Genomic DNA, 22,110 nt, shown 5'->3' on the forward strand with positions numbered 1-22,110 from the left:
AATAAGTGCAGGAGTACCATGGGAAATACACTGGACTACATAGTGCAGGTTCATGGGAGCAGTAAAATAGAAGCTCCTAATGCGTATAGGTAACATGCAGGGGAGCAGGATTTAGAGCTCAGCAAAAAGGAACTTCCTGTTTCCTCACCCTGCTTCACCTTTTCCAAAAAGCCACAAACATTTTCAGCCGCCACTTCTGGGAGGGCGGTAGAGCGTCCTCCCTCCCCACCTGCAACCTTTCACTGGCCCGCGGAAGCAGTTCCTCCGCACGCAGAGCGGATGCGGTCACAGGGCTGAGCAGAGAATTCCGGCTCACACCACAGCTTCACTCCCACGCGAGCCTCCGCGGCAGAGCCCAGCGCTGGCGAGAAGGGGTGGTCCGGCGGGGCGGGCCATCCAGCGCCGCCAGCGGTTGGGCTTCGACCCGCTGGTCGGGACTCAGGGTCTGCTTATAAGACAGGAGCACCTCTGTCCCGGCCACAGTGCTGAAGCTGGCGTGCCAGCAGAGACCGGGAGGCTTCGGGCATAGAACTTGCAGCTCAAGAACCAGAGGAACTGAAAAAGAGGTAAAGGTCTGATTTGTACTTCTCCGTTTATTTGGTGCTAATGAATGGAAGATGTGCAGGTGTGTGAGTGCTCGAGAGCTCGGCCCGGACAGCCAGGGGGTCGAAGGCTTGTTGGTTACCCCAATAGGGCACCAGGGAGGGGTCTGGCCACTTTCGAGAGACCCCAGGCGCCCAAACTCAGCATCTTTTCTACCCCCACAGGAGCGCCTTTCCCCACTTCTCCCAGTCCCAGCCTCGGAGGATGAGGCTCCTTGAGAAACTCCGCGCCTCGGCCGGGGGCACTGCGGTTCAGGAGCCTACCTTCACCAATGTGCTTACTCCTGATCGCATCCCTGAGTTCTGCATCCCGCCGCGACTGCCTGCGCCGTGTGCGCTCGAGTCTTCGCCCCCGACTGCCGCTTTGCCCCGACGGTGCGCCGCCGAGCCGGACCTGTGGCCCCGGGAAGCAGACGACTGCGCGGGGCGCACGGACTGGGACCCGCGCTCGCAGGCCGCGCTCTCGCTGCCTCACCTGCCCCGAGCGCGCACCGCTTACGGCTTCTGCGCTCTCCTCGAGAGCCCGCACACCCGCCGCAAGGAGTCGCTCTTTCTAGGGGGCTCTGGCACCGCTGCGCTCCTGCCCGTGCCCCGCCGCCGGGCGCGCACCTTCTGCGGCGGCGGAGGCGACCCCCTCGCGCCCCCGGAAGAAGCCCCTGCCGCGCTTCCAGCGGCCCCTGGCGGTCTCTGCGCGCCTCCCGCTGCGCCCGCCCCGCGGCCCCGCGGCCGCCGCCTCTTGCGCGCTCCGGAGGGGCTGCTGCGCCGCGCGTTGCGTGTCCGGAGGAGCCGTGGCCTGGCCCGCGCCCGCTCCGTCTCCAGCGAGGACGCGGACGAAGATGAAGACGACGAGCGCCGTGTCAGCTCCCGGTCCCAGCCTCAGCCCCCCGCCGCGGGCCCTCCGCCGCGACCCGCCGGCCTGCAGCCAGAGCGCCTGGAGGCCGAGGGCACTGTGGCTCTGGACCACGCTGGCGGCACCCTGCGCTTGGCCGCCGAGTACAGTAGGGTCAGCGGGCGTCTCCGCGTCCGTCTGCTCCGCGCCGACAGCCCGGCCGGAGCGGTCGCCGAGCCCCGCACCCCCGTCGGCTGCCGCGTCAGCTTCGTCCTCCTGCAGCCGCCGGGCCAGAAGCGTGGGCCTCGTGGCAACGTGATTCGGCGGAGCCGCCGGGCCGTGTTGGAGCAGGACTTGTGTTTGGACGGGCTCTCGGAGGACGAGGTTCGCCGCCTGGCCGTGCGCATCAAGGCCGAAAACCCGGGCCACGGCCTGGAGCGGGGCCGCCTGCTGGGCCAGGGCGAGCTGCTGCTGGGCCCCCTCCTGCTCCTCTGAGCGCGCGCCCGGGCCCTGGCGCCTTTTGGACACTGACAGCCTCTGTGTACGAAATAAATATGTATTTATTTATTTTTCTACACATGTTCTTGCTTTATTTCCATTTTAACCTAAGATGTCTACTTTTGTTTTCGTTTATTGGTAGAGAAGGATAAAATAATGACACTCCCCTCTCTTCAAACCCAGTCTTTTTTTTCACAAACCACTTTTTATGTAAAAAGGTTGGTTTGTGGCTAGGAGAGAAAGGACCTACACCCCATTCCGTTGTTTTTCCATTCCTGATATATTTCAACGCCAAACGGTTATGGGTTTTAAAAAATGCTATTCCTTTGAAATCATGCCCAACGTTTAAGATGCATGTAGACAGCTTTCCATATTTGATGTGGTGTCGGTTCTTATCCTCATTTGCATACACACACACATCAGGGTGGGAGACCTTCTATAACACGGATACCTTGCTGGGAAAATAATTCCTTTTCCATTAAGAATAGAGTTCTTTTGAAAGCGAGGTCTTCAAAAATTGCTGAGGAAAAAGAAAACAAAGTAAAGGACCTTCCAATGGATGGTATGTAGAGAATAGATACTCCTGGCATCCTCCTCTACCTGCTCCAGAAGGAGCCCAGAGAAATCTTGCTATTTCAGAAGGCAAATCATTCTTATCTCTCTAAGCAAGGTGATAGTTTTGTGGCTTTGTTTCTACCCAGCTGTGTATATGCACATAGTAATTTAACGGCTTTTACAATATGATTTCCCAAATGAGTTGAAACAAAATGTCAACTTTTTTTTTTTTTTTTTTTTGTCTTTTTTGTTGTTGTTGTTATTTCTTGGGCCGCTCCCGCGGCATATGGAGGTTCCCAGGCTAGGGGTTGAATCGGAGCTGTAGCCACCGGCCTACGCCAGAACCACAGCAACGCGGGATCCGAGCCGCGTCTGCAACCTACACCACAGCTCACGGCAACGCCAGATCCTTAACCCACTGAGCAAGGGCAGGGATCGAACCCGCAACCTCATGGTTCCTAGTCGGATTCGTTAACCACTGCGCCACGACGGGAACTCCAAAATGTCAACTTTTTAAACAGAGTTCTAAGAGAGTGATTTTAATCCAAGTTATTTTCATTTGTTGATTCAACAAACAGATCTGAGTCCACTGAAAACTGATTATATCCAAGAGGGTATGCCCTTCATTATGGGCATCTATGGTGTGTGGAAAGCACAATGAGCACAATCTATCCCTAAAAATAGTATAGACTCCATTTTTTTTTTTTTTTTGGCTCTGTGCATAGCATGAGGAAGTTCCCCATGCCAGGGATGAACCCCCAACATAGCTATAACAATAGCCACAGCAGTGACCACAAGGAGTCCTTAACTGCCAGGCCACTAGGGAACTTCTGCTCCAATCTTTTATCTGCTGTTTGTCATTTGAACTATGTCAGATCAGATCATCTCCCTGAACTGTTATCTCCTTCATCAGTGAAAACGGGGGGAGGGTATTAATACCTACCTCATTGTGATTTGGTGAAGATATGCCTTAATATCCAAATAATCCTTAAGTACTTGTGAAGTATACTTAGCATGCCTAAAAAGGGTTAAACTCTGCTGGTAAGTTCCAGAAAGTGAACTCCTTCATTATCCTCCTTTCTTTCTTTCTTTTCTTTTCTTTTTTTTTTTTCTTTTTGTTTTTTTAGGGCCACAATTGTGGCTTATGGAGTTTCCCAGGCTAGGGGTCCAATTGGAGCTGTAGCTGCCAGTTTATGCCACAGCCGCAGCAACACGGGATCTGAGCTGTGTCTGTGACCTACACCATAGCTCGTAGCAACACCGGATCCATGACCTACTGAGTGAGGCCAGGGATGAAACGGGCATCCTCATGGATACTGGGCAGGTTTTATTAACCACTGAGCCACAATGGGAACTCCTTTTTTCTTTTTTTAATCCTCCTTTCTTTCCAATCATTTCTCCGTGATCCTGGAGTGAAGGCTGGCAGGATGGATGGCCACCTGAGACTAAGGGTTTAGGGAGGCCTGGAGTGGGATTATAGAAGCCTTCACAGGATCCCCGTGGTGAATTTCCCCAGAAGCAGTCGTTTGCACTCAGGCTACATCAAAAAGCCCTTCAGTTTTTCTGTAATTACCAGAATAAAATTAACAGAATAATTTCATGTCATTACCAGAATGAAGTTCTGGGTACAAATTTGGTTAGAGTAAAGAAATAAGAATGCTGGATTTTAAACATAATTTCCCAAAGTGGACAAAGTTAGCCCTTAGAAATCATCTAATCAAACAACTTCTGAAATAGAAAATACCACTGAAGTGACTTGTCTGAGGCTGTACAGCCAGTGACTAGCTGGGCTTAGCCAAGAACCAAGTTGCTGACTTCTCCAGAAGACTGAACTACCGTTTGTTCTTTTATTCAGCAACTATAGCCAAGTTTTGTTACTACAGATTGTGGTGACTATCATGAAGACAACAGGGGGAATTCCCTGGTGGCTCAATGGTTTAAGGACTCAGTGTTATCACTGCTGTGGCTGTGGTTACTGCTATGGCGTGGGTTTGATCTCTGACCTGGGAACTTCCACATGCCACAGAGGTGACCAAAAATAAAAATCAAAAATAAAAAAAATTTTAAATGAAGACAATAGCCTAGGGAGGGTGACAGAGATTTCTCTGGGCTAGAGAAGTGGCAGGTAGGATGCTCTCAGAGACAGGGTGATCAGAAAAGGTCTCCCTAAAACCTGAGGAAGGAATCATTCACAAGAGGAATTTAATCTATCCAAATAACCACTTAATGTGTCCTTATGACCCATCAATACATCCAAACCAGAATTCTTGATTTTCCCTCCCAAATCTCTGCCTCCTCTAATCTTTTTTAAAATTAAAATATAGTTGATTTACAATGTTGTGCCAATTTTTGCTGTACAGCAGTGACCCAGTCATTCATATATAAATATATATGTATATCTATGTATACACACATATGTGTACACATTATACATTCTTTTAAGATGTTATTTTCCATCATGATCTATCTTAGGAGATTGGATATAGTTCCCTGTTCTATGTAACAGGACCTTATTGCTTATCCATTCTAAATTTAATAGTTTGCATCTACTAACCCCAAATTCCCAGTTCCTCTAGTCTTCCCTCCTCTCCCTCACACCCCAAACCTGGAATCATCCCTCACTTCTCTCTCTCACACTCCACTTTCCTCAGGTGTAAATGTTACCTTCTTGGAGCATCCTCCCCTGGCCATCCTATATTTTAAAAGCATCATTGTCCCCGGCACTGCTTTATTCTTCTCCATAGCACTTATCACTGCCTGACACTATATTATACACTTACTTTATGGTTGTTTTTGTTTATATTCTCTTCCACTAGAATGTGTGCTTTATAAAGGCAGTGATTTGTTTCTTCATCACTCTATTTCCAGAGTAGATAATAAATAAGTATTCAGTGAGTGTATATAGGAAGAGATGGAGTAACTAGAGGAGAGCAGAGGATCTAGGACCAAGACTTGATAGAGTCTAACATTTGAACATTTTATAGAAGAGGAAAAGTCAGCATAGAGGACAGAAAGGCTGCAGCCAGTGAGGGGAGAGGCCAGGATAGTGGAGTCACGGAAGCCAAGATAGGAACATGTTCCAAGAAGAGAGTGATACTCAACCCATTTACATCCTACAGGGAACTCCAGAAAAATGAGAACAGAGAAATGCCCACTGGCATTGGGAAGATGAAGGTCAGTGGTGAATCTGACAGGAGCAGATCTAGGAGAATAGTGAGGTCAGGAACCAGACTAGAATGGGTTAGAACATGAGTGGGTAAGAGGACAGACAAGGTTTTGGAAGACAGAAAGAGAGAACAAGGGCTGTAGCTGGAAGAGAACATAGTGTCAAAGGATGATTATGTTGTTTGAATATGAAAGAATCTGATGCATGTTTAGAATATCCAGAAGAGTGGGATTAATAGTGAGGAGAAAGAAAGTCAGTATAACTATGGGAGCACAGTCTTTGGAAAAGCAAGAGAGGGTCCAGAACACAAGTAGCTAGAAGCAGGATGAAGAACCCAAATGCTGGAGTTCCTGTTGTGGCTCAGCAGTAATGAACCCAACTAGTATCCATGAGGATGCAGGTTCAATCTCTGTGCTCGCTCAGTGGGTTAAAGATTTGGTGTTGCCATGAGCTGTGGTGTAGGTCACAGACATGGCTCAGATCCTGTGTTGCTATGGCTATGGTATAGGCCAGCAGCAGTAGCTTTGATTTGATTCCCCTAGCCTGGGAACTTCCATACGCCACTGGTGCAGCCCTAAAAAGACAAAAAAATAACCCATATTTCATATCTCCATTGTGCCATCCAAGTGTCATTCCAACCTGATCCCATTTGTAGTCCTAGGATGTCTGTCCACAATAGCTGAGACTACACCAGGATTTCTCGACAGAGTCCAGGCTGGAAAGAAGGGCTTGCTTTTGCAAACATTCCCATAAGACTGAGAAAGAACTTCCAGGGAAAATCCCAGCAAAATTCTCCATATATTTTATTGGCGCAAATTGGGTCCATAGCCAAGTGTGAGGTCAGCTTCTTCCTCTTAGGAAGTGAGACAGAGGAAGTGAGGTGGAGTATTAGAAAGAGCAGAAAGTCTGAGGCCAGAAAAGCCTAGCTTCAAATCTTGGCTCTGCGGCCAACTAATTGTAAGATCTTGGGGTAAATGTTTAACTTCTTTGAACCTCAGTTTTGTCATTCCTAAAATATGGGGTGTGAAGATAGATAGGATTAAATGAGAGAATTGCATTTAGTCCCAGCATATGCTTCACCTTAACAGACGGAGGTGCCCTTCTGTTTTCAAATAAAATGTGAATATCCTTTTTTAGCTCATGCTGATGAAAATCATTTTGCTGAATGGTTTTATGCTCATCTGTGATTCTAGTCTTAAGTCTGTACAAAGGGCAGGCTACTGGGAAGCTTCTGGGTGGCTGCCCTAAATGACACAAACACAAAGAATTGCATCTTTCCATTCCACTGGTTGTGCCCTTCAGACTCCATCTGCCATGTTCCCGAGAGAGGAACAACAGCTCAGCTGATGTGTACTTCTAAAACCCCACCATCACCATGAGGTTTTCACCATTCGTGAACATCAAAGCCTTGATAAACATCCCCCTGTGATCAGACACATCCGTGTTTATCCTGACACGGAAAATCCATATTTTATTTCATCTGGCAAAAGAGCAGAATTTATTTTGGAGGTTGGCAACAACTCTTTTTTTTTTTTTTTCTTTTTTGGCCACCCCTCAGCACATGGAGTTCCCAGACCAGGGATCAGATCGGAGCCGCAGCTGTGACCTAAGCCACAGCAGTGGCAACACAGGCTTCTTAACCCACTGAGATAGGCCCCAGTCCAAACCCATGCTCCCACAGAGACAATTCCGGATCCTTAACCTGCTGCACCACAGGGTAAACTCTAAATCTTCTTTAATTTCAGACTTTCTTGACTTTTTTTTTTTTTTAATAAGTTCAGGTCTTTTTTTTTTTTTTTTTTTTTTCAGTGGTATGTCTTACAGATTACTGATACTCCCTTGTTATTAGATTTAGGGTATGTGTTTCTGGCAGGAATATATATGGCAGAAGGGATGTGTCCTCTCAATGTACGATATCAGAGGCCCACAATATCAATTTGTTTCATACTAGAGACATTACAGAAAACACGCTAGAAAAATTGTGTTTGTGAAGATGTGGTGCCTTTGCTAAACCTGTAATCCCTTAAGCATTTGGAAGGGCTTCAAGACACAGTTGGTTCCTGGAAAAGTGTGGCAATGGTCCACAGTACCCTGCTTTTAGCCTCCAGTCACCCATGTATCTACATCAAGTCCCCTCAGGTGGCATGGGGAGTGCTCCTTCCCCCACCTTCCCTTTCTCTCACAGCCCCTTAGGTTTCATATTTCCTGCCTCCCCCTGAATGGACCTAGAGAAAGGTCAGGAAAGGATAAAAAAGAAAAAAAAGTGTTGAAAGATAAAGTGAGGCACATTGAAAATTTTAGGGGTTTATCTGGGCAAAAATCAATTCACATTGAGCAGTGCCAAATCAGAAGTGATTAGGAGCTAAAGGAAGAATTTACATAGGGTGTGGAAACAAAAAGAAAATTATTTGATTGGCTATAGCTTAAAGCCTAGTTGGCTGTTTATGATTTGGTATCCTTAGGTTTCAGTTGTGTAACTTTCCGGCACTTACAGTCTCAGATTTTGGTTTGCTTTTATAGGCCCCAAAGCATTAGGGTCATCACAGTCTAATGGAATGGATTTAATTGATTTAATAGAAGGAAGGAAGGAAACGAGAGGGAGGGAGGGAGGAAGAAGTGAGAGGGAAAGACATATTACTGGTTTTTTTTTTTTCAGTTTTGAAAAATCTGATTTGACCTTTTGTTAATACAACAATTAAAAACACCTGAGTCTGGAGTTCCCATCGTGGCGCATCGGAAACAATCCAACTAGGAACCATGAGGTTCAATTCCTGGCCTCACTCAGTGGGTTGAGGATCAGGTGTTGCCATGAGCTGCGGTGTAGGTCGCAGATGTGGCTTGGATCCCAAGTTGCTGCAGCTGTGGTGAGGCCGGCAGTTGCAGCTCCAATTCAGCCCCAGCCTGGGAACCTCCATATGCTGCAGGCACAGCCCTAAAAAAACAAAAAAACAGAAAACACCTGAGTCTATTTTTTAGTCTGATGAAAATTGAAAGATTTGACTACAAGCAGATGAATTCATAGAGAATGAGGCAGAAGAACTCATAGAGAATGAGCAAATATTTAGTGTACATATTGGTCCTTTTTGAGGTTAGTAAACATGGTAAGTTTATGAGTCCTTGCACTTGTGACTTGTCTGACACGTGGTCCCTGACCATTCTCTTCCAATGAGCGCCCTGTCCCTTATTTGAATCAGTAATGGATAGTTACTGGGTTTGATCATCTGGTAAGTAATTATCCCTTGCGGGAGCAGTATCTTGATTTTCTTAAGTGGAATCACCCCACCAATTCTCTCAGTCGCTATGTTTCAGATGATTGTGATTCCTTATCTTTTCAGGGCTGGGTCCGGCCAATGAGAGTGCTTTATGCTCTTGCCCCCAGTGCCCCAGTGATTGGTTCAAGGATGTAATTGTGATCCAGTGTGATTCACGTTTGGTCCAGTGAGATCCAGACCAGGGCTTGCATTGAGCAAGAGCCACACCTTTTTCTGCTGAATTTGAAGCTGACAGGACTCTAGTTTGCCCTCTTCCCAATATGTGGAATCCAAGGATAAAGCCAACGTGGGGAAGAGTAGCCTGATGAATTGAGACGGTCAGTGTCCCGGTGCCATCATCTGCATAGTGAAGCTAGCTGTGACTGTTGCTGGGTTAACCCTCATCTCTTTCACATTAATCTGGATTTAAATTGGACTTTCTGACACTGCATCAAAAAGGACCCTTGACTGGATAAGCCAGAACTTGAGTTCACCTTATTTTCTATCTCCAACCCCTTGTGGACTTCACTCATTTCCTTGATTTCTAAACTAGGAAGTCAGCAATGGAGTGAAGTGAGGGACAGATCAAGACTCAAGGATAGGGTAAGTAAGTATATTTCATGCATTGATTGCTTATTTAAAAAAAAATCTAGAAGCATAAATCTAGATGTTTAAAATATTTTTGTTTGTGGGCCAAGTCAAAACATGCCGACACCGGAGTTCCCGTTGAGGCACAGTGGTTAACGAATCCGACTAGGAACCATGAGGTTGTGGGTTCGATCCCTGGCCTTGCTCAGTGGGTTAAGGATCTGGTGTTGCCGTGAGCTGTGGTGTACGTCACAGACGTAGCTTGGATCTGGCGTTGCTGTGGCTCTGGCATAGGCTGGCAGCTACAGCTCCCATTAGGCCCCTAGCCTGGGAACCTCCATATGCCACAGGCGCGGCACTAGAAAAGGCAAAAACAAACAAAAAAACAAAACAAAAACATGCCCATACCAAGATGGCTGTGTCAAAATGACAAATCTTTTTCAAGTAAGACTGCCCCTGGCAGCAGCTTACCTGAATTACAGGAACCAAAGCTTGTAGGAAACAGGTCTCTGAAAGGGTAACCGTGGAAAGTATGAACTTGCAAAGTGACAGAAACCTGAGAAATGCTGTTATAAGTTGTGAAAGCATTTTATATGAATAGTAAGTTCCTGAATATCACTGCCTAGTCTGTAAAGAGTTTTCACAGAATTTATTCCTTTTGATCTGAACATTAACCCGTTAAATCAGGTGTAGGTACTATTATCATTCTTGCCATTTGCCCTATTTCACAGATTTTAAAAAAACTGTAATAAATTACTCCTGCAAACCCAGTGAATAAGTGAGGGAGCCAGGAATCAGGTTTTCTGAGTGTTATCACCGAGTCCTGGGGTAATTGTAATCTCCTTGAATCAGGGTGAATTTCTCAAATTCTTTGTATGTTCCTACCACTACCCCCAATCCAGCTGTATGTGCATGAGGCAAGTCTGCAGTGAATGCAGATGAAATATTTCAGTGCTGGGCATTTGGTAATCAAATCAAAGAAGGACAGAATTGAGGAAGCTCACACGGAGCTTCCGGTAGCTGAGAGGTGTGGGAGGCCACTCAAACCAGACTAGAGTTTATCACTGCCAATCTTCCTTCCCCATTTTTTCTCCCACTTTCCATAACCCATATTCTAGGAGGTTCTGGGTATCAGTCACAAACTTCTACCACTCTGTGTAAAATTGATTATAGGAGGTTTTTATTTCTGAAAATCTCAACTTAGAAAAAAATGGGTTAAAGCAAAAACAAAGCATCCACTAAAAAAAAAAAAAAACAACCAAACATCCCCCAGACTTGATATGGTTGGATAATTATATAGAAGAAAAAAGAAAGGACCATAAATTTCATAGTTTAACTTTTGGTTTATGGAACACATTAATAGATGTATCACTGGGTTATATGCCTACATAATGTTAACAGTTCATATAGAGAGTTTGGCTGCAGTGTAGTTTAGATGAAAAACTAATGGCTCAGAGGTATTGATCATAGACTACAAACTTGCAGTTATAAGATGAATAAATTCTGGAATCCTAATGTACAGCATGTTGATTATAATTAGTAATATATTACACACTAGAAATTTGCCAAAAAAGTAGATTTCAAGTATTTTTGGAGTTCCATTGTGCTTCAGCAGTAACAATCTGATTAGTAACCATGATGACGAGGGTTCAATCCCTGACCTCACTCAGTGGGTTAAAGATATGGCATTGCTGTGACCTCTGATGGAGGTCACAGACTCGGCTCAGGGATCCTGAATTCCTGTGGCTATTGGGTAGGCCGGCAGCTATAGCTCTCATTCTACCCCTAGCCTGGGAACCTTCATATGGCTCGAGTGTGGCCCTAAACACACACACACACACACACACACACACTCACAATGCTGTAGGAGTTGATGGATATATTTATTAGTTTGTGGTAATCATTGCACAATGCATACTCATCAAAACATCACTTTATATAACTTAGGTAGATACAATCTTTATTTGCTAAAAGATAAAAATAAATCAAGGGGGTTCCTGCCATGGTACAGTGAGTTAAGAATCTGACTACAGTGTCTGGGATCTGGTGTTACTGCAGCTGCAACTCAGATTCAGTCCCTGAAATTCCATATGCCGTGGGTGTGGCCATAAAAATCAGTTAAAATAAATTTTTAAACGAATAGCTTAAAGATACTCTGATTTGTCCCTAAGGGGACACTTGCTTAAGTTAACTGCCTATCCATGCTTGACTATATTTTTATTCTCCTGGGGTCAAATTGGAGTCATTCTGGAATTTATTCCATAGTTACTCCAGAATCCCTCAGTGACCATTTCTGGGCCATCCCAACACTGGTGATAAACAGTACTATCAGCTACTCCACAGAGGCAGTGAATCAAGAAAAAAGTCAGTCTTTGCAGGAATGGGCAAAACTTGATGAGTAACGCATAACAGAAATATCGCTGCTGTTGGAATAGTGGGATTGTGGTTGTGCTTTAGTCACAATATTTTTTTCAAATCTGAGTTGATAATTAAAAAAATCAAACACTTGGTTTTACCAAGATCTTAGAATCTGAAAGAATGATCCTTGAGCAAAGTATTTAATCTTGCTAAGCCCCAGCTCTACTTACATTTGAGTGTTACTTTAAAGATCAAAGGAAATGAAGATCTCTGCATAACAGCCTGAAAACTAAGGTAGAGGCAGCCTGGGAGCAGCCCTGAGCTGTCAGAGGCCTATCTTAGTGCAGAGGACAGGCAAGTGAGAGCATGAGAGGCCAGTGAACCTGGCAGCATGGATCCGTGGGCATTAGGTACTTAATAGTAATGATGACGATGTTGTTGATAACTCACATTGACTCTGTTTGCTGTTAAGGGATCATGCTGAGAACCCTTCATGCATAGATTTTTTAAATCCTCACAACACTCTCTGCAGTATGGGTACGAAGTGAAAACTAAGGCTCAGAAATAAAAGCCTAGATTTTCAAGTGAGACAGCTGCAGAGCTGGGCGTCTAAGCCAGTTTGTACAAGGCAGTGTTTAAGAGCATAGACTTTGGAATTCAACTATCTCTTTTTTTTTTTTTTTTTTCCCACTGTACAGCAAGGGGGTCAGGTTATCCTTACATGTATACATTACAATTACAGTTTTTACCCCACCCTTTCTTCTGTTGCAACATGAGTATCTAGACATAGTTCTCAATGCTATTCAGCAGGATCTCCTTGTAAATCTATTCTAGGTTGTGTCTGATAAGCCCAAGCTCCCGATCCCTCCCACTCCCTCCCCCTCCCATCAGGCAACCACAAGTCTCTTCTCCAAGTCCATGATTTTCTTTTCTGAGGAGATGTTCATTTGTGCTGGATATTAGATTCCAGTTATAAGTGATATCATATGGTATTTGTCTTTGTCTTTCTGGCTCATTTCACTCAGGATGAGATTCTCTAGTTCCATCCATGTTGCTGCAAATGGCATTATGTCATCGTTTTTGATGGCTGAGTAGTATTCCATTGTGTATATATACCACCTCTTCCGAATCCAATCATCTGTCGATGGACATTTGGATTGTTTCCATGTCCTGGCTATTGTGAATAGTGCTGCAATGAACATGCGGGTGCACGTGTCTCTTTTAAGGAGAGTTTTGTCCGGATAGATGCCCAAGAGTGGGATTGCAGGGTCATATGGAAGTTCTATGTATAGATTTCTAAGGTATCTCCAAACTGCTCTCCAGAGTGGCTGTACCAGTTTACATTCCCACCAACAGTGCAGGAGGGTTCCCTTTTCTCCACAGCCCCTCCAGCACTTATTATTTGTGGACTTATTAATGATGGCCATTCTGACTGGTGTGAGGTGATATCTCATGGTAGTTTTGATTTGCATTTCTCTTATAATCAGCGATGTTGAGCATTTTTTCATGTGTTTGCTGGCCATCTGTATATCTTCTTTGGAGAAATGTCTATTCAGGTCTTTTGCCCATTTTTCCATTGATTGACTGGCTTTTTTGCTGTTGGGTTGTATAAGTTGTTTATATATTCTAGAGATTAAGCCCTTGTCAGCTGCATCATTTGAAACTATTTTCTCCCATTCTGTAAGTTGTCTTTTTGTTTTCTTTTTGGTTTCCTTTGCTGTGCTCAACTATCTCTTCCACTTGATCTTAAGAGACTGACTTTTCCCCTCTGTACCTTGATTTCCTCATTTTGAAATAGGGATGTAACATCATCTACTCTGGAGAATTCTTATGAGAATTAAATCATTAACAGGTAAAATGCTAGCCCATTCCAAGCCTTTACCATCATACTGGGCACCTGTCAGGCTGCTGCTGTTACACCAGGGCTGAAATAAAAGGTTGTCTGCAGACAGAATCACAGTGGGACCTCCTTCTGAGCTGAAAGTCTGGAAGCTCAGCTCTTCTGGTTGACTTAGGCCAAAGTGGACTTGTATTTTGGCCCCCAGCTCTGTTCTGATATTCCCCCACCCCCACCCCATCCTCTGACTCAGGTACCTCTGGGCCTGCTCTGCCTGATCCCAGCCTGTCATGGAGATGCTGAGGCTGACTGCATATCCCTGGCTCTAGTGATCACCGGGGACAGCAGGTCTCAGTCATGTGGGTGTGTGCCTGCCCGTGGGAGAAGAGAGCGTGAGGAGAGTACTGCTGTGTGCACCTCACGCCATCTGCATCAGGAGCTCAGGCACTGGGAGGGGATGAGGAGCAATGATGGGAGAAGAGAGGTGGTTGCTGGAGAAAGACCCTGAGCCCGATGCGGGACAGATTTTCATCTATGGAGGGTGTGATGACAGATGAGAGAACATTTACCCCTTTTGGGCATCTAGGGCTGTGCCTCTCCTCAAAGCAAGGAGAAAAAAATCAGTGATGATTATGCCCCAGAATGATCTCGTTTCTCCTCAGCATCTGAGCAAGGAAGGCTTGGACTCTGTCTGCCTCTGGAGGTGAGGTTCTCTGAGTAGGAGAACAAGGGGAGTGCTGGGGGATGTCTCAGACTCCCAAAGCAGAGCCAAACTTGGCTTCTGAGGATCAGGCTTCCTGCTTATTTCACTCCCCACTGCTAAGTAGGAAGCCTGTCCAGAGGTCTTAGCAAACCCCGTGGGCGTGAAGGCCTTCCGTGGCAGGTACCTTTCAGGAGGGGCTGCAAACTTCCTGGTGAGCCTGGCAGGGGGTGCCAAGCTATGGCTGGTGTGTGTAGCCCATGCCCAGAGCTGCCTGGGAACAAAGAAAGACAAGGGTGTGAGGGAGCTAGGGGATTAGCAAAGGAGCAGGTGGTGCCAGTGAAAAGGGGAGGGTGGAATACAGGAGCCCTGGAGCCACTGTCTTTGTGCAACTGCCAAAAGTGTGATTGGAAGAAAGGTGAGAACAAGAAGGAAAGGAAATTGTGATCCAGGGTGGGAAGATGAGGACTCTGTTGAGGTGGATAATGTACTGCTTTTGGAGGTTTAATTTGGGTAGAGGCCTGCAACTTTTGAAAGTATTATTATCTATCAACTCATGCGTATAAGGCATTGTTCTAAGTGCTTTAAATTTATTCGTTGCAGAGTTTTCCTCGTGGCACAGCAGGTTAAGAACCCAACTAGTATCCAGGAGGATGCGGGTTTGATCCCTGGCCTCGCTCATTGGGTTAAAGATCTGGCTTTGCTGTGAGCTGTGGTGTGTGTCGAAGACTCGGCTCAGGGATCCTGCACTGCTGTGGCTGTGATGTAGGTCGGCAGCTACATCCCAGATTCAACCCCTAGCCTGGGAACTTTAGGTGTGGCCCTAAAAAAGAAAAGAAAAAATATTCATTTATTTCATCCTTACGGCAACATATTACTCCTACTTTGCAGGTGAGCAGGCTGAGAGTGGAATCTAGTAACTTACTCAAGGTCACATGACTAGGAAGGGCTAGGGCTTACATTTAAACCCAGGCAGGCGGGCATAACCCTAGTTCCTCTCTATGGAAGACTCCAGATGTGTGTGCCTGCTGCAGGCAGGGACAGGTAATGTGAGGAGTTGCCAGACAGTAGGTTGGGAAAAGAGAGAGAATTTGAAAACAAACTTCACTCTCCTCCCAGCTTTTTTCCAGGCACTGGCCTGAAAAAGTAAATCCCGCAGAAATCAAAGCTTAGAAGAGCCTGATGCAGTTTACCTGATATATTAGTGCTAGAACTCCACCAGGAGTCACATATACATCCACCTACCTGAAATTTTTTCTGAAGACAGATATCTTAAGGACACTTAAAAAAATAAGAAGGGAGGGAGTGGGATGGACCGGGAGTCTGCAGTTAATGGTTGCAAACTGTTGCATGTGGAGTGGACAGGCAATGAGATCCTGTTGTATAACACAGGGAACTATATCCAGCCACTTGTGAAGGACCATGATGGGGGATAATGTGAGAAAAAGAATGTATATATATGTATAACTGGGTCAATTTGCTGTACAGTAGAAATTGACAAAACACTGTAAATCAACTATAGTGGAAAAAATAAAAATAAAATAAAAACAAAATTTTTAAAATAAGAAGGAGGTACATTCTTTGAAAGGGGGCAGATAAGAGTTAGTCATGCTTAAAGAGGCGTGAGTGGAACATCTGATGTGGATTTGTTTTCATGTATATCACATGACAGGAAACTCCAAACAGTTTAATCAGTTCTGTTCTTTGTGTTTCCATTCACTGTAATGTGGTCATAGTCAAATGTCATTGTAGAAAGGAAAAGAAAGGATCAGGTGAGAAAAAGGGAGAGGCTGAGGGCAGAGAGGAGGGAGGTTTCCTGAAGCCCCAAGCATATCCCAAAGTGCATTGGTCTGGACTGGGTTTTCCTTTGAGGACAGGCCACCACTGGGTTCCGGCTCTTCTATAGAGGAGGGAATATTTATGGGCCCTTAGAGAAGGTTTATGGAGCTCTTCTTCTGGGAAGTTTATGGAGCCTTCAAGGAGCTTCCAATCTTGTGGAAGAGAAGTCATTTCTACAAGCCAAGATGATGTGGAAGGGGGTGAGGCAAGATGCCGAAGGGCTGATTAGCTCCAGGACCCCCTCAAGGATGGGGCTGATCTGTGCTCTTACCTTCTGCTCCCTCTCTCGGGCCTTCCCAAGTGGGAACACTGCACCAGGACAGGTCCTGATGGAGCTTAAACGGTCCTCAGGGTACTTGACCCGCACACACTGGAGGATACCATGAGGGAAGGGGAAGCAGGTGGAGAATTTGATTTTCCCAGAGGTTAACCCAGGGCATGGGGAGGCCTGGGCAAAGGCAATGGCCTGGCACAACCTGTACGTGCCTGAGAGTCTGGGTCCAGGGCCAAGACTGAGGATGCATGGAAAGGGGTTGTTATCTTGTTGGAGGGCTGGCTTCCAGGGGGCCTGGAAAGGGCACACCCAGTTTTGGGGTGTGAGGAACAAGGGAAGAGAGTGTGGTGAGGATGAGCATTGGGGGTAAGGCCTAGTGCAGGGTCTGTGCCCACACAGCAGTCGCCCTGAGTCGGCGTCCCCGTCTCCTCCCCCACCTCCTCAAGATCTGTTCCCAGAAGCTTCTGTGGCAACAAAATATTTGTAAAATGGATTCTATTTTTACACCTTCCTATCTTAGGCTTCCTAAGGGGTTTGACCTTTTCTGTTTGGGCCTCAATTGTCAGTGTTTCCAGAAACTTCAGCTTTAACATACTTCCCTGTTTCATTCTCTCCTCTCCAAGCCTGTTTACCTGTCTCCCTAATTCTTTCAGCACATATGTACACACTCTTAAATGTAATAGCCTAGTTTTGTTTAAAGGAACACTCCAAGAATTCCTACTTAGACTTTTGCTTTTCTCTTTATGCATTTCCCTGCTATTTGTATGGAGGCTGAAAGATGCCTGACCATCTGAGTCCCATTACAGCTCATCCACTTAATACCTGAGTGACCTCAGGTAATTTATCTCACTTACATCAGCCTCAGTGTTCTCATTTTAAAGTGGGGCTACTAATAATAACATCTGCCTCATTTAGGATTGCAACTAAGAATTAGAGATAACACATGCAAAGACCATGGAGTGGTGCCTGGCACTTAGCAGGCCCTCAGTAATGGGTAACTACTTACATTGTCTTAAAAGAAGCCATTTCTGTGCTTTCAATGCCTTGGTAAATGATCCACCACACAGTCCTGGGGGTGTGTAACTCTCAGATCATGAGAATTGCCTAGAACTTACAGAGATTTTAGGCATGTCCTGTTTAGGGGAAGTTGAATATTTCATGGGTTGTTTGGATGTAAGAATCAAAATAAGCTCTGTCTTCACTGTGAAATGAGATCCTGTTTATCGTCTCTCTTTACGCATTAGAATCTAATCTCTGTGAGATCAGGATTTCTGGCTCGTCTTGATTATTACCCTATCCCTAGGACCGGTTCTCAGCACAGAGTAGGAACTCAATCACTGTTACCTGATAAATACATGTCAGCTTATTTTGAGTAAACTGTTTAGGGAAAAAAGGGGACATGTCTATATCTTTGCATCCATATATCCTTTCTTTTTTGATCTCTGACAGAAATGGTGATCACTTTAAATGTGAATAGACGAATGGCTCATCTTGGGGCATGCATGGGGGACAGCAGAGGCTGAGGGGGGAGGGCCAGCCTGTGGACTTGGAGAAAGCTCTCTGTGTAGTAATTCCCCTGAAAGCACACAGGGAGGCCCCAAAGCAACCAAAGAGGTACTCAGAAGGGCAGAGCACCTCACAAAATCAAATACCTCGGAATACACCTGACCAAGGAGGTAAAGGACCTATATGCCGAGAACTATAAAACTTTAATCAAAGAAATCAAAGAAGATGTAAAGAAATGGAAAGATATTCCATGTTCCTGGATTGGGAAAATCAATATTGTAAAAAATGGCCATACTACCCAAAGAAATCTACAGATTCAATGTGATCCCTATCAAATTACCCAGGACATTTTTCACAGAACTAGAACAAACAATCCAAACATTTATATGGAACAGCAAAAGACCCAGAATCGCCAAAGCAATCCTGAGAAACAAAAACCAAGCAGGAGGCATAACTCTCCCAGACTTCAAGAAATACTACAAAGCCACAGTCATCAAAACAGTGTGGTACTGGTATCAAAACAGACAGACAGACCAATGGAACAGAATAGAGAACCCGGAAATAAACCCTGACACCTATGGTCAACTAATCTTTGACAAGGGAGGCAAGAACATAAAATGGGAAAAAGAAAGTCTATTCAGCAAGCACTGCTGGGAAACCTGGACAGCTGCATGCAAAGCAATGAAACTAGAACACACCCTCACAGCATGCACAAAAATAAACTCCAAATGGCTGAAAGACTTAAATATACGACAGGACACCATCAAACTCCTAGAAGAAAACATAGGCAAAACACTCTCTGACATCAACCTCATGAATATTTTCTCAGGGCAGTCTCCCAAAGCAATAGAAATTAGAGCAAAAATAAACCCATGGGACCTCATCAAACTGAAAAGCTTTTGCACAGCAAAGGAAACCCAAAAGAAAACAAAAAGACAACTTACAGAATGGGAGAAAACAGTTTCAAATGATGCAACTGACAAGGGCTTAATCTCTAGAATATATAAGCAACTTATACAACTCAACAGCAAAAAAACCAATCAATCAATGGAAAAAAGGGCAAAAGACCTGAATAGACATTTCTCCAAAGAAGATATACAGATGGCCAGCAAACACATGAAAAAATGCTCAACATCGCTGATTATAAGAGAAATGCAAATCAAAACTACCATGAGATACCACCTCACACCAGTCAGAATGGCCATCATTAATAAATCCACAAATAACAAGTGCTGGAAGGGCTGTGGAGAAAAGGGAACCCTCCTGCACTGTTGGTGGGAATGTAAACTGGTACAGCCACTATGGAGAGCAGTTTGGAGATACCTTAGAAATCTATACATAGAACTTCCATATGACCCCGCAATCCCACTCTTGGGCATCTATCCGGACAAAACTCTCCTTAAAAGAGACACGTGCACCCGCATGTTCATTGCAGCACTATTCACAATAGCCAAGACATGGAAACAACCCAAATGTCCATTGACAGATGATTGGATTTGGAAGATGTGGTATATATACACAATGGAATACTACTCAGCCATCAAAAACAATGACATAATGCCATTTGCAGCAACATGGATGGAACTAGAGAATCTCATACTGAGTGAAATGAGCCAGAAAGACAAAGACAAATACCATATGATATCACTTATAACTGGAATCTAATATCCAGCACAAATGAACATCTCCTCAGAAAAGAAAATCATGGACTTGGAGAAGAGACTTGTGGCTGCCTGATGGGAGGGGGAGGGAGTGGGAGGGATCAGGAGCTTGGGCTTATCAGACACAACTTAGAATAGATTTACAAGGAGATCCTGCTGAATAGCATTGAGAACTTTGTCTAGATACTCATGTTGCAACAGAAGAAAGGGTGGGGGAAAAATGTAATTGTAATGTATCCATGTAAGGATAACCTGACCCCCTTGCTGTACAGTGGGAAAATTTTAAAAATTATTAAAAAAGAAAAAAAAGAAGGGCAGAGATGGCTGGTCCATCCAATAAGGCCTGGTATCAGAACCAGGAAGAAGCAGAGTGAGTGGGTTCAGTGACCAGAGGCCATATTGGGGCACGGCCATCTGTAGAGGGGCCACTTCCTAAAAATGAGAACCTCCCAAGGACCACTAAGCAACCACTCTGCAGAGTCAGCTACCCCTGACAACAGTCCAGGGCAGTTACCTCCCTACTGGAAAGAAGGATGAAAGGTAGAGAAAGGTGGAAAATCCTCAACAGACTGAGTTTAACCCTGAATTCACCGTGTTTAAATATGAAATTACTGAGTTACGGAGTTCCCGTTGTGGCTCAGTGGTTAATGAATCTGACTAGGAACCATGAGGTTGCTGGTTTGATCCCTGGCCTCGCTCAGTGGTTTACGGATCAGGCGTTCCCCTGAGCTGTGGTGTAGTTTGCAGACGTGGCTTGGATCCCGCGTTACAGTGGCTCTGGTGTAGGCTGGCAGCTACAGCTCCGATTCAGCCCCTAGCCTGGGAACCTCCAGATGCTGAGGGTGTGGCCCTAGAAAAAGACAAAAAGACCAAAAAAAAAAAAAAAAAAAAAAGAAATTACTGAGTTACTTTAAACCCCAAACACCTAGACACACACTGTGCACGAGTCCCACCAGACAAACAGCTTTTATGATACTTCAATTCAAGTGTTTAAAATCATGTGATTTCTAAAATAACATGGATAACCAAACAAAATATTAAAATGTGTGCTCTCTAAAAAACTTGAGTTGGTTTGGCCTGGTGGGTGTCAGGGTCACAGCTACCTTGAAAACTAATTATTTATCGGAAATGCAGCTGCTGTGGGAATTCTAACCTGTTTGAACTTTGGTCTGAGTTGGCAATTTCCAGAGAAACAGGTGGCTGAGGTGAAAACCTAGGTTGGGTTACACAAGCCAGTGTCTGGCTTTATTCTCTTTCTTTCTTTCTTTCTTTTTTAAGTTGAAGTATAGTTGATTTACAATATTGTGTTAGTTTCAGGTGTACAGCAAAGTGATTCTATTTTTCAGATTATTTTTCATTATAGGTTATTATAAAATATTGAATATAGTTCTCTGTGCCATACCATAAATCCTATTGCTTAGCAATTTTATGTATAGTAGTTTGCATCCTTTAATTCCGTACCTTAATTTATCCTCCTTCCTCCCTTTTCCCTTTGGTAACCATAAGTTTGTTTTCTATGTCTGAATCTGTTTCTACTTTTATATAGATTCATTTGTATTACTTTTTAGATTCTACATATAAATTATATCATATACTATTTGTCTTTGATTTATTTCACTTAGTATGTTGTTCTCTAGGTCCATCCATGTTGCTGCAGATGGCAATATTTCATTCCTTTTTATGGCTGAGTAGTGCTCCATTGTGTGTGTATGATATAAATTGTTGAGTCATACGGTAGTTCTTTTTTCAGTTTTTTAAGGAACTTCCATAGGGTTCTCCACAGTTCTTGTACCAATTTATATCCCCACCAATAGTGTAGGAGCATTCCCTTTTCTCCACATCCTCTCTGGCATTTATTATTTGCATATTTTTGATGAATATCAGTCATGGGATATTACAGATGCTGCAGGTGTTGTGATGCTCACATGGGTGACATGAGACCCTTGGGTCTCCATGGCTGCTGTATCTTTATCTTTTTGTTGCTCTTGCTTTTCCACAAGGGCCCCCACAAGATTTGTTTTTCAGAACATATCAGCTGGGAATCTGGGTTAGGAGACACTCAGGAGGTCACAAGGACAAGTGGATAGCGTGAATAGCAGGCTGGGAATGGAGGAAACTTCCAGGCCTTGGAGTGGAGTGAGAAATATAGAAGAAAAGAGAGCTGAGTAAGGATCGAGGTGTTCCCAAAGGGGACTGGTTGATATTAACAGTAACCCAGTTATCAAAACTGGAGCTAAACTATTTCCTAAAAAACTTGGTGCTAAACTCTACAATGTGTGACTAGTCTGATTAATAAATCTTTTTGCATTGGATGGAAATAGGGCTTGTGAGCTGGGAACAAGGGTGACCCTGCTGGTACAGATCCTGCAGCTTTGGCCAGGGAACAGGTTGGGTCCAAAAGTCTGTACCAGCATCTTCTGCCTTATTGCAATGTGCTAGGAGTCCC

General features: G+C 44.7%; 1 protein-coding gene across 1 annotated transcript; it reads left to right on the forward strand.

The window, feature by feature from the left end:
- Positions 1 to 479: 479 nt before the first annotated feature.
- Positions 480 to 2,008, forward strand: LOC100738739 (C2 calcium-dependent domain-containing protein 4A). Its single transcript, XM_003480344.5, has 2 exons — positions 480 to 566; positions 768 to 2,008. The coding sequence occupies exon 2, from the start codon at positions 808 to 810 to the stop codon at positions 1,924 to 1,926; it is 1,119 nt and encodes a 372-aa protein (XP_003480392.1). The 5' UTR covers positions 480 to 566; positions 768 to 807; the 3' UTR covers positions 1,927 to 2,008.
- Positions 2,009 to 22,110: the final 20,102 nt, after the last annotated feature.

The sequence above is a fragment of the Sus scrofa genome, chromosome 1 (assembly GCF_054392235.1).
Source record: "Sus scrofa isolate SSC_HxYL_T2T_F1_AM1 chromosome 1, Sscrofa_HxYL_maternal_Yorkshire_Landrace_v2.0, whole genome shotgun sequence".
NCBI classification, from domain to species: Eukaryota; Metazoa; Chordata; class Mammalia; order Artiodactyla; family Suidae; genus Sus; species Sus scrofa.

What these genes read in the sequence shown, in the direction of transcription:
- LOC100738739 (XM_003480344.5), top strand. Translation starts at nt 808, where the DNA reads ATGAGGCTCCTTGAGAAACTCCGCGCCTCGGCCGGGGGCACTGCGGTT.